Source organism: Orbicella franksi, chromosome 5 (assembly GCF_964199315.1).
Source record: "Orbicella franksi chromosome 5, jaOrbFran1.1, whole genome shotgun sequence".
In the NCBI taxonomy this organism is placed as follows: Eukaryota; Metazoa; Cnidaria; class Anthozoa; order Scleractinia; family Merulinidae; genus Orbicella; species Orbicella franksi.
This window is the reverse complement of record NC_138149.1, coordinates 31,262,643-31,274,900: the sequence shown is the minus strand read 5'-3', so window position 1 is coordinate 31,274,900 and position 12,258 is coordinate 31,262,643. Positions and strand designations below refer to the sequence as shown.

Genomic DNA, 12,258 nt, shown 5'->3' with positions numbered 1-12,258 from the left:
ATCACCGACACGAGTTTGAATCTACTATTTTTACACTATTTTAGGGTGGTCCGTAGAGGGGTCCGTAGGGGTAGTCCATCGACCGGTCCGTAGGGTAGTCCGCGGACCCGGTCCGTTGTGGGGTCCCCGGACCGGGGTTCAGTGTTTTCGGGTTACCCTGTTTACACTATATTCCGGCCGCCATATTGGTGTACCACGGATGTACACCAACATGGCGTTTTCTTACTGGACTCTGTAAATTTCTGGGAAACATTTACGACGAATATCTGACGTTTGGGGAAACGCAAAGGCCTGAACCTTGGAGAAGTATCTTATTTAGTTATCTTCTATAGCGTACATCACAACTTCTTAGCTTTTTCCATTGGTTGGTTTTCGATTTGTTATTTCTGTTATTGCGTGACAGTGAAAACGATCTGTACCCTTCGAAGAACAAAACAGCAATTGTGGAAAGTTTTTTTGCAAAATGATAAAATATGTTTTTTAGTTCATTATTTTTGTACATGTTCTCACCTTCCTCTGATATAAATCCATGCCATTCCTTATTTTTTGATCGGGATCATTTGCGGTCCAATATGGGGATCATTTCCGGTCCGGGATCATTGGCGGTTCAATTTGGGGATCATTTGCGGTCCGGGATCATTTGCGGTCCTGGGATCATTTGCGGACCCGTACAATTCGATGCGAGGAGCACTCGAGTTTCCTTCTATCATGGAATCTGATTGGCCAAGGAGAAACAAAAGTCATTACATCGCAGAAATCGTTTCCTGGCTCGGGTTCGCCAGCGGGGGATGAAAGGACTTCCCATGATGCTTTGCTTCCAACTATATTATCATTATTTTTGCGTCACGTGACTTGCCATTTCGACATGGACGCCGTCCTGTTAATCTCGCGGTGTGAGAGACCATTCGATCTCTCGAAGCTGATATATGTTCATTGCATCGATCTAGGAACCAAAAAATTCACTACAGTCACCAGTTTTCCTTGTTTAGAGATATGTTGTGTACTTGGACACTTTAGTTTTCCAAGGGAGTTGACCGTTCGCCGTCTCTGTTGTGTTCTTTGGAGCGACGATTGCAAAGGCAAACTTTCAACCGCACGAAGCCCTGTCCTGATCAACGTTGTCCTGTTATTTCACGGTAACTATTTTGTTGTTGTTGTGTTTGTATCGTATTTGTGTAGAAGTTGCTTTATTTCTCTTGTGTTCTCGCGCAGGCTACGGTAAACCAAGCAAACTAAGCTTAAACTTATTGTTATCATCGTCGGGTTTGTAACCGTGTTCATCTCAAGTTTAGTTGTGTCGAATTGTTTTTTTGTTTACACATGAATCTGATGGAAGACAGGTTACCTTTATCGTGGACTTCGAAGTTGTGGGTAAAGTAGGAGCGTCTAAGCTTCCAAAACCTAAATCGATGGAGGAACTGGAAAATTCATCAGAGGACGATACGTTCTCCGATTGTTGTCCGTGGCTGGATTTAACCAGGTGTCGGTACAGTTGCACTGAATATCCCAGGCTGATGAATGTTGTGCTGCCAGATTGCACTGCTTGTCACAACCAACCTGAAAACAACGGTGCTAACTCTTCAAGCGAAGAATCAGATGAGGATATTGTGATTGTAGATGAAATCCACGAGGAGTATGAAGAGGAGGAATATCTCGAGGAGCCATGTGACGAAAGAGAAGCAGTTGAGGAATCAGTTCCTCTTTTACTGAATATGTTGGTTTAAGAGGCAGCTCCTTTCATGCAGATTGTCAAAGTACGTTGAAGAAATCCCGAGAAATTCTAGCTGCAAAAGGAACAGTTGAACTAAAACTTCAAACTGAACCAGACAACATCAGGGATTGCAATGCCATCATTGTGCAAGCCAAAGTGAACTTACAATGGGACAGGATTGGTTATATTCCCAAAGAAAAAGTCCCTAAATTTAATTCAGCAATGACAAATGGTGACTTACAAGATGCAAAATTTAAAAACATCAAATGTCAGTATATCATGGTAGACTCTCCAAAGTGGACTTATATAGCATCTGTAATCTTTACCAAGGCTGGAAAATGGCTGCCTAATGATGGACTATACAAGTACAATGATAAGCTGTAGCCAGTTTAATTGAATTTGTTTTCAGAAAATGAAAGCCTACATTATTCTTACTCTTACGAGGAATCGTCTGATGTCTTATTAACAATGTGCATATAAAGGGAAAAATTAGATAGACAACACAGGTGATTTTCAGCAACCTTTGAGAGACTTCAATAAGTATTTGCTAATCAAACTCAAAACACCATGTAGGACGTTGGGAGATTTTTAGCAGTCTTTGGTGGTTTTCATGTCATGGTCAAGTCAAGTGAACAGTAACATGATGAAAAAGTGGTCGTCAGATGTTCATGCATTGTGTTAAATTCAGTTATTGGCCTGGTCGTAACCCAAATACCCTTCACCAACCCAGTTTTCAAAGAGCAAAGCAAAGTCAGCTATACAATAACAAGATAGCATTTATTAAAAAGAACTTTATTTCTTTGATCACCCTTGACCAATGATTTTAATAAGTCTTGAATTTTAATTGCTTACCATTTTTTGGTTTGAGGATGTATACACATTATTTTCCGTTGACACACTCTTGCAAAGACATACTTGATTTTGTATTAAGATAACTTTACATAACTTAGTATTCACTTGGATAAAAAAATCCTGTTTTGGTAGGGTTTAGTTCAAAAATTTATTTCTTTATGAATCAAGCTGTGACAGTTCCTCCTAGGTGATTAAATCTATATTCTCAGCACTTGTCTTCATGTCATTGATATTGTAAGGAGAAAATAATAATTAGTATTGTTGGGGGTTAAAGATATAAGATACAATTGCTATCCTTGAGGAACAGGGGGTAAGCCAATATCAAAACGATGAAATCGTTGTCTTGTCGATGTTCTGTTTCTGGCTGGAAGAAATGACCGACCGGCAGCAAATATGGATCCATCTTCCCTGGTATTTCTAACAAGACGGTGCAAACGGTATGGGTTCTTTTTTAGGTTATCACAATCTTCGTCGTCACTTCCACAGCCTGGTAGTGGTTCATCAAAAGATGGCAACAAGAACCTTTCATTCAGAGTATGGTAAAAGAAGGGAAGATCTGGGTCCATACGCTTTGTAAATTCCCTAAAAGCGTAGAATTAAAGAAGGGTCATTAAAAGCTTTCCCTACATCAATGTGTAGTCACTGATATGGTTGCCACAGACATTGCTTTTACTTTCAAAATTCCCTGACTTTTTCCCTGAAAACACTTAAATTTTCTTGACCAGAAAAATGCAAACTGTCAGGTCTAGTTTCTACCAGCCTTTAATGGTAATTTAAATAAGCCATGTTAAATTATTTCAATAGATCCATTACGATATATTAAAATTCAGCCTAAAGCAATAGACCTCAGTACGAGGCTCTGGGAAATGAATACATAGTTTGGGGGTTTTATTCCCTAGAGCCTTGTACTGGGGTCTATTATTTTAGGCTGAATTTTGATATATCGAGATTGGGCTATTTTCAAAATATCAACTTCCCCGAAATACAAATTCCCCAGCTTTTCCCTGGCCTTGAAGAATACTTAATTCCTTGACTGAATAATCCATGATGAACAAAATTAGTCTTTTTGAAACAGTAGTTAATTTTGAGGCACAAATTCAGAACATTTCTTCCCAACCGTAAAACCCGGGTATGAGATAGAAGTGGCCACTATATTCACAGGATCCCACACATGTACATACCGTACAATCTTCCTCCACTTTAGCTTGAAATCCTTGAGGGTGAAATATGGACCCAACCAAGTGTGGCACATACCATAAAAGCACTCAAGGTCATCAGTTTCCGATGCGTGGGGATTCTCCACATAGCCAATTTCTTGATTTTGTCGACGACGAAACTCTTGACTTTCAATGTTGGTTGTCACTTCAATGATGGTTTCTCGAGAAAACCCTCTCAAACCCCCTATAGGCCTACAAATTCAAACCAGAGTAAACAATGTCAACTTCTTGTACTATGTGCTATAGAACATTAATTTCCATGGATGAGGGAGCAAATTGCCATATGAAGGCATAGTTAAATGAAGATTCTATTCCTGTAAAAAGTCAACAGTCAAAACACAAATTATGGAAAGGGTTTGTGATGATTTTCATTCACATGGTTATATTTTCTTAAACATGTTTGCAATGCTGTTCATGCCACATTCTTGTTGTACTTTATCTACACAGATCTTTCAAAGATTTGCTTTCCCCTTGAACCTGCACCCCTCTTTTGGAGTAAACTGCATATTACAGGGATATGTCAATAATAGTTTATGGGCATAAATTTACTTGTTTATGTCAAGTGTGGACAGATCATAATTGTCCTGATGCCAAGGAATCCACTCATCAAGGATGTAATTGAACATCTGATAGTTCTGCCTGCATCTTTGTAGCTGACTTAGGCCACGCCCATCAGATGCTTCATGCCATAAAGCAACCGTCTCAACGTATTCTGCTTCTGCAAGGTAGTGGTTGTCTTTGAAAAATTTGGCCACATGAAAAGAGAGCAATTTCTCAGTATCTGGTACTGACAGCTTGCGTGAACCAACCAATGCTGCATGGGTGAGTCCCGTCATGGGGTTGCGCATGGCTTCATCAAACCTTTCATAAATGAGCTCACTGTTGTTGCCATCCCTGGTGTGCTTAGCTATTCTCTTTAGTAGGTGGTTGTGGTCTGCTCTTTCATGGTGAATGTCACCAGTGATTGGGTCCACCTCTGGCACATACACACACAGGCTGAAATCAACACCTTGATGTTTCCAGTGCTGGACATCACATCTGAACTGGTATGTGGCCACCACAGATCTTAGTTTGTCAAGCAAACTTTCAGGTGTGTCCTTTCTGAAGAGGTATGGTACATGCCCATCAGGGACCAGTTTCCCTCTAACAAACGTAACTGCATCTTCCAAGCTCAACATCTGGTTGTTTCTCAGCTCATGCAGTTGAAAAATAACCTCATGTGGGATAGCTGAATTTGGACGGGCCACAGCTGGAAGACCATTGGCATCAACTGCAATCAAATTTATTGAAACTTTGTATGATTACTTGAAATGAGTCTTACTAGTTCGTTTAGTGTTAATTTCAAGTGCCATTTTAATTGAAAAGATCATTAAATATAACCATTAAACAAACTATTGCAACTGCACTTCACAGAAAACAATGTCAATTGATTTTGAGGATCTTTAGACTGCCAATCATCCTACAGTTCAACCCCTATTAAACAGCCACCCTCAGGGAAATGGATAGTGAGCCATTAAAAGGGGTTGGCCACTTAATAGAGGTAAAAACAATAGAAAAGCCCTCATCGGGACTTGATTACTGGCCGCTGCGGGTTCGCAGACGTTATTTTTCGGCGGAGACAAGCGACAGCACTAGCCGGATATACGTCTGCGTTCGCAGGCTAGTGCTCTCACCACTACGCCATCCCTGCTCCCCCGAATATCATATAGCATTTCCAATCGAAGAAAACAATAACTTTTTCTCGTTAATACAATGTGCTATTCGTTTATTTACTCGTTAATACAATGTGCTATTTGTAAAACATGACAAAGGCATAACTTTGGACTGGCTATAATCATTTTTTAAGTCTGCTTTCGTTACAATTAAGTCACTGAACTAAGCAAAGTGCACGACTCGCTGCCCATCCACACTGAGATTTATACCGATAAAAATATATGTTACAGCAGGATCTTGATTGACAAAAAGTGAAATTAACTTAGGTGCAGTCTGTTTATTGTTGTCTCGCAATAAAAATCTAAGATTTAACTGAGCGTATCAATATGGACTGTAGCTAAAATGTTCACTGTTCAAGTCACAGGTTTCTCTACCCAATGTGCAGGTTGATAACATTGTCCTTGGCCCACCAGAGTAGTTTTCAAGTTCAAGCGACCTCACAAAGCTCACTGGATCCATAGTTAGAGCGCAAACCAAATGAAACCTGGATGAGGCCACCCCTTCTTAAGTAGTGCAAAAAGGAATCATCTTAGAATCACCTGACTTTAGCTAGCACGTGCAATCGACTATATATGGTAATAAAATAGTCCCATTGGTCAGGTTTTAAGTATACGAGGCGGGGAACAATGTATCATTGACAAACCTTTGTGACAAATTTCCGCTTTCTTAAGAACCTTGTGTCACTGACGAGCTTTCTTTCTTCAGCATCCTGTCTGTATCAGCAGTTCTGGACACGACCTAATGCATGTTATCTTCTTGCGTGTGCATCGAATTATCAAGTGTATGAATAACAAAGGATACAATGAGAAACACTCAAGACGTCAACCATCAAAGCGGTCGGCCGTTTTCGCGAGAAGGAAAAACGTAAACAAACCGGAGAGAACAGCTCTTGGCTGTTTTATCATACTTACATACTTATCGATTATTTTCAAGAGATTGATAATCTCTTGGTATTTTATAGACTACTCAGTTACCGTTCGTGAAGCTACGCGTGATCATTGTGCCAAAAAACTTGATGATTGCATTTTATAAAAAGTCTGCTGATTAATTTCTTTGCAATAAAACAATAGAGTTTATGTTCGCGGGCATAAATATCTTTCGGGCCCGACTCAGACTTCTTTTAGCCGAGCCGCTAGGCGAGGGTTAAAATAAGCTTTGAGAAGGCCCCAAAACATATTTAAGCCCAAAAATATAAACTCTATTACTATTATCATCACTTTGGAGGGCATTGAGGAAATAAAACCTAAAAACAAAATGACAAGAAAACAGTCTAAACAATCACGCGAGCGTTTGATTTACCAGTTGAATGGCTTTTATTTTCCCTCAATGAAAATACACAATACATCAAGCGAAGCTGGCTAGAAATTAAAAAATCTTGCCATTTGAGTTTTCAAAAATTTTAGAGGACATGAAAGGAAAGTTCGATAAAGCTTATTTGTAATTGTTGAAATTAATTGTAGAATTGCTTAACTGACAGTTTGGCATAATTGCTCGAACTGAGTGCGTTGGACTTGAAGCCGCAAAACTTACATGCACTTCGCGCCACCGGCCATGGAGCTACTACACGCGGTATTTACATCATGATCAGAAGCTTCTCTTGAAAGAAAAGAACGACTAAGAATGTTCAAACAAGCGCGTTTCTGTGAAATTGAAATATCCTTTATGCCTACACTGCCACTGAAACAAAGTGGTAATAATTAGTGTTTAACTGTGTAAACACCACGATGTCCTCTTTTATCTCTCCTGTCCATACCTCAAACTTTCTGTAAACCGCTTAAAACAAGCAGGGTATCAATGAGTGAGTGATTTAATCAATACTACAGTTAATAGAATGTGCTATTGGCAAAACATGACAAAGGCATAACTGTAGACCGGCTATAATCATTGTTTAAGTCTGCTTTCGTTACAATTAAGTCACTGAACTAAGCAAAGTGTACGACTCGCTGCCCATCCACACTGAGATTTATACCGATAAAAATATATGTTACAGTAGCATCTTGATTGACAAAAAGTTAAACTAACTTTAGTTCAGTCTGTTTATTGTTGTCTCGATATAAAAAATCTAAACCTGAATCGAGCTAAGAATGTCAAGATTTAACTGAGCGTATAAATATAGACTGTAGCTTAAATGTTCACTGTTCAAGTCACAGGTTTCTCTACCCAATGTGCAGGTTGATAACATTGTCCTTGGCCCTTTTTCCAAGCTTCTTTTTCACGTCTTCACGGACTTGGGCATATACGTCTTCGTCCAAGGTAATTACTTGAACTGACTTGAACAAATGTAGGTCGTTCGTCTTCATGTTTTCGAAAAAGTAGTTGCGTACAATTTCATTGGACTTGAAATAGGAACCGAGGAAGAAGGCGCTAATCTGGTCATTCTTGTCAAATGTGCCTGCTAAAATTTGAAAGTTGCCGTTCTTCAACGACGAGCTCTTGGAATTGAACAGAGTGAGAGCCTCTTGAGATTTCGCAAGCCTGTCGAAGGTATCCTTCGCCACCACCATAGATTGTTCTTCCAACTCGGCGTTGTTGAAAATATCAACTACAGCATCGCAGATCCTGCACACATCTGGAAAAGCAAGGTATTCGGAAAATGCTTTAAAGCTTTGGACGCGCCACCCAATTTCTGCCATCACCTTGTCGTAAAATTTGTACCACTCATTGGAGTCGGTGAAGCGGTCGTATTTTTTGTTTGCCGCCAGCTGCGCTAGCAAGGTGGATTCTAGGACATCATCTCTCTGTTGAAGTTGAACGTTTGAATTAAAGCAAACAACGCTGCCAGCATCCACAAAACCTTCTCTGGTCTCATTGGCATGACAAATACCAGACCCAGATGCAGGCGATGGGAAGTCACAGCATTCTTGAAGTTCCAACGTTCTTACAAAACTCGTGGTGTCCATTTTGACACTGGATCATGAATAGAGCAGGGTTATTTGACGCGCTCTAGATCTGCCTTACGCGGAAAAAAAACTAGCTACTCTTCCATTGTTTATGCCAAGCCCAATTGGGGACTATATATGGTAACAAAGTGATACTATTGGTCAGGTTTAAGTGACGTAAGGAAGTAAGTTTTAAAATGTAGCTGACAAGAAATAAATCTTTCTGAGGGTTTCCGCTTCGTGAACATTCCGGGTGTGTGCTCGGTTTCTTTAATTTCAAGCTAATATCGACACCATGTGTCAGGCATTTTCAGATACTCTATTAGTCAATGTCGCTCGTTTTGGAGTATAGTGAATTCCTTATCCAGCCGGCGAGTAATCGAGACATATCTATCAAGCTTAAATTTGAAAGTATGCCTGCACATTTTCTGTCCCTAGCCTCCTTAAAGGATTATTGCACAGATTGGTAGGTGAACCGAAGCGTAGTGCCTGAATATATCACGCCAGAATGTGTTGACTATCACACCAAATGCTCTCTGAAAGACTTTAAAATCAACTTCACTGTTTGTTTGGAACAAGCCTAGTCTTCTGAGCCATCTGTTATTTACTCAAATATGTAAACCGTTCATGAAGGAAAGGGTGACACGTAAAACATGCCTTTATTAAGGAAACAACCAGTTCATAAATGATACAAATGATCAATCCTGTAATTTGTTGAAAGTAATCGGTGAACTCATGCATATATTGACAAGACCTGACCACCAAAAATAGAACAGCACTCAAAGCTCTACTTTTCAACGATCATTTTATTGCACTCAGAATGGCTGTACTTAAGTTCTCTTTACATTAAGTCGCATCAATTAAATCATCTAATACAGCAATTACTTTCAAGACAGAAAACCTTAATAATAAGCCAGAGTATATAGTAACACAGTGAAATTGAAATTTCAAAACACTTTTCAGTACCGTTTCATTACAAATTGATTTAATGACGACCGAGCTCTTACGGCGGAGTCTACTTTCAAACAGTTTGGCTGTTAAAAAATGAAAACAATTACGAAAGTCACAAGCCACTACTTTAAAATGGTGAACTATAGTGTTCGCTTAGATGATCGCATCACACGTTTCTTAGATGTCGAGATCGTGGACGAAGTCCTTGGCTCTTTTCCCCAACTTCTTTTTCACTTCTTCACGGACTTTGGAGTATACACCTTCGTTCAAAGTGAAGACTTGACCTGACTTGAACAATGTTATGTCTTGCTTCGCGTACGTGAAGAAAAAATAGTTGCTGTCAACTTTGGTGGCTTGGAAATAGGAAGCAAGGAAACAAATGTTGACCTGGTTACTCTTGTCAACTGTGCATGGCAAAATTTGGAAGTTTCCGTGCTTCGCTGAGGCACTCTTGGAACTGAACAGAGTGACACCTCCTGGAGAGTTTGCCAGACCGTCGAGGGTTTTCTTCACGACTAGCATCAATTCTTCGTCACCTCCAATCAGTGCGCTCAGAAGTTGCAATACCAGCTGGGAGATCTTGAAGTCCTTCTCAGTGGAGTTGTATTTGTCGAACTTCAAGCTTTGCATAACCCAGCCAATTTTGCCCATAACTTCGGTGTAAAACTTGTACCAATCCTCGGTCTGGGAATAGCGGTCGTACTTCTTGTCTGCAGCCAGCTGAGCTAACAAGGTGGAATTCAGGACATCTTCTTTATGTTGAGCGGTCAACTGGGAAGTAAATGAAACAAGGCTGCCTGCGTCGACCAAACCCTCGCTTTTTGGACTTCCAGCGATATAACCCTTGCCGTGAAAACCACCAGAGTAGTTTTCAAGTTCAAGCGACCTCACAAAGCTCACTGGATCCATAGTTAGAGCGCAAACCAAATGAAACCTGGATGAGGCCACCCCTTCTTAAGTAGTGCAAAAAGGAATCATCTTAGAATCACCTGACTTTAGCTAGCACGTGCAATCGACTATATATGGTAATAAAATAGTCCCATTGGTCAGGTTTTAAGTATACGAGGCGGGGAACAATGTATCATTGACAAACCTTTGTGACAAATTTCCGCTTTCTTAAGAACCTTGTGTCACTGACGAGCTTTCTTTCTTCAGCATCCTGTCTGTATCAGCAGTTCTGGACACGACCTAATGCATGTTATCTTCTTGCGTGTGCATCGAATTATCAAGTGTATGAATAACAAAGGATACAATGAGAAACACTCAAGACGTCAACCATCAAAGCGGTCGGCCGTTTTCGCGAGAAGGAAAAACGTAAACAAACCGGAGAGAACAGCTCTTGGCTGTTTTATCATACTTACATACTTATCGATTATTTTCAAGAGATTGATAATCTCTTGGTATTTTATAGACTACTCAGTTACCGTTCGTGAAGCTACGCGTGATCATTGTGCCAAAAAACTTGATGATTGCATTTTATAAAAAGTCTGCTGATTAATTTCTTTGCAATAAAACAATAGAGTTTATGTTCGCGGGCATAAATATCTTTCGGGCCCGACTCAGACTTCTTTTAGCCGAGCCGCTAGGCGAGGGTTAAAATAAGCTTTGAGAAGGCCCCAAAACATATTTAAGTCCAAAAATATAAACTCTATTACTATTATCATCACTTTGGAGGGCATTGAGGAAATAAAACCTAAAAACAAAATGACAAGAAAACAGTCTAAACAATCACGCGAGCGTTTGATTTACCAGTTGAATGGCTTTTATTTTCCCTCAATGAAAATACACAATACATCAAGCGAAGCTGGCTAGAAATTAAAAAATCTTGCCATTTGAGTTTTCAAAAATTTTAGAGGACATGAAAGGAAAGTTCGATAAAGCTTATTTGTAATTGTTGAAATTAATTGTAGAATTGCTTAACTGACAGTTTGGCATAATTGCTCGAACTGAGTGCGTTGGACTTGAAGCCGCAAAACTTACATGCACTTCGCGCCACCGGCCATGGAGCTACTACACGCGGTATTTACATCATGATCAGAAGCTTCTCTTGAAAGAAAAGAACGACTAAGAATGTTCAAACAAGCGCGTTTCTGTGAAATTGAAATATCCTTTATGCCTACACTGCCACTGAAACAAAGTGGTAATAATTAGTGTTTAACTGTGTAAACACCACGATGTCCTCTTTTATCTCTCCTGTCCATACCTCAAACTTTCTGTAAACCGCTTAAAACAAGCAGGGTATCAATGAGTGAATGATTTAATCAATACTACAGTTAATAGAATGTGCTATTGGCAAAACATGACAAAGGCATAACTGTAGACCGGCTATAATCATTGTTTAAGTCTGCTTTCGTTACAATTAAGTCACTGAACTAAGCAAAGTGTACGACTCGCTGCCCATCCACACTGAGATTTATACCGATAAAAATATATGTTACAGTAGCATCTTGATTGACAAAAAGTTAAACTAACTTTAGTTCAGTCTGTTTATTGCTGTCTCGATATAAAAAATCTAAACCTGAATCGAGCTAAGAATGTCAAGATTTAACTGAGCGTATAAATATAGACTGTAGCTTAAATGTTCACTGTTCAAGTCACAGGTTTCTCTACCCAATGTGCAGGTTGATAACATTGTCCTTGGCCCTTTTTCCAAGCTTCTTTTTCACGTCTTCACGGACTTGGGCATATACGTCTTCGTCCAAGGTAATTACTTGAACTGACTTGAACAAATGTAGGTCGTTCGTCTTCATGTTTTCGAAAAAGTAGTTGCGTACAATTTCATTGGACTTGAAATAGGAACCGAGGAAGAAGGCGCTAATCTGGTCATTCTTGTCAAATGTGCCTGCTAAAATTTGAAAGTTGCCGTTCTTCAACGACGAGCTCTTGGAATTGAACAGAGTGAGAGCCTCTTGAGATTTCGCAAGCCTGTCGAAGG

The 12,258-nt window shown here is 39.8% G+C and overlaps 3 protein-coding genes and 1 pseudogene across 3 annotated transcripts; 1 reads left to right on the top strand and 3 right to left on the bottom strand.

The window, feature by feature from the left end:
* LOC145487946 (uncharacterized) overlaps positions 1–2,100 on the top strand; it is a 10,082-nt pseudogene extending 7,982 nt beyond the window's left edge.
* A 753-nt stretch (positions 2,101–2,853) lies between these two features.
* Positions 2,854–5,360, bottom strand: LOC145488184 (uncharacterized). The gene is made up of 3 exons (XM_081466987.1): positions 4,330–5,360; positions 3,745–3,972; positions 2,854–3,145 (listed from the first exon to the last, which is right to left on the bottom strand). Exons 1-3 carry the CDS (start codon positions 4,956–4,958, stop codon positions 2,854–2,856), a joined length of 1,149 nt encoding a protein of 382 aa, XP_081323113.1. The 5' UTR covers positions 4,959–5,360.
* A 1,988-nt stretch (positions 5,361–7,348) lies between these two features.
* On the bottom strand, positions 7,349–11,451 carry LOC145488183 (uncharacterized). Its single transcript, XM_081466986.1, has 2 exons — positions 11,446–11,451; positions 7,349–8,097 (listed from the first exon to the last, which is right to left on the bottom strand). The coding sequence occupies exon 2, from the start codon at positions 7,995–7,997 to the stop codon at positions 7,650–7,652; it is 348 nt and encodes a 115-aa protein (XP_081323112.1). The 5' UTR covers positions 7,998–8,097; positions 11,446–11,451; the 3' UTR covers positions 7,349–7,649.
* LOC145488182 (uncharacterized) lies at positions 8,096–10,390 on the bottom strand. The gene has a single exon (XM_081466985.1). It carries the CDS (start codon positions 10,230–10,232, stop codon positions 9,501–9,503), a length of 732 nt encoding a protein of 243 aa, XP_081323111.1. The 5' UTR covers positions 10,233–10,390; the 3' UTR covers positions 8,096–9,500.
* Positions 11,452–12,258: the final 807 nt, after the last annotated feature.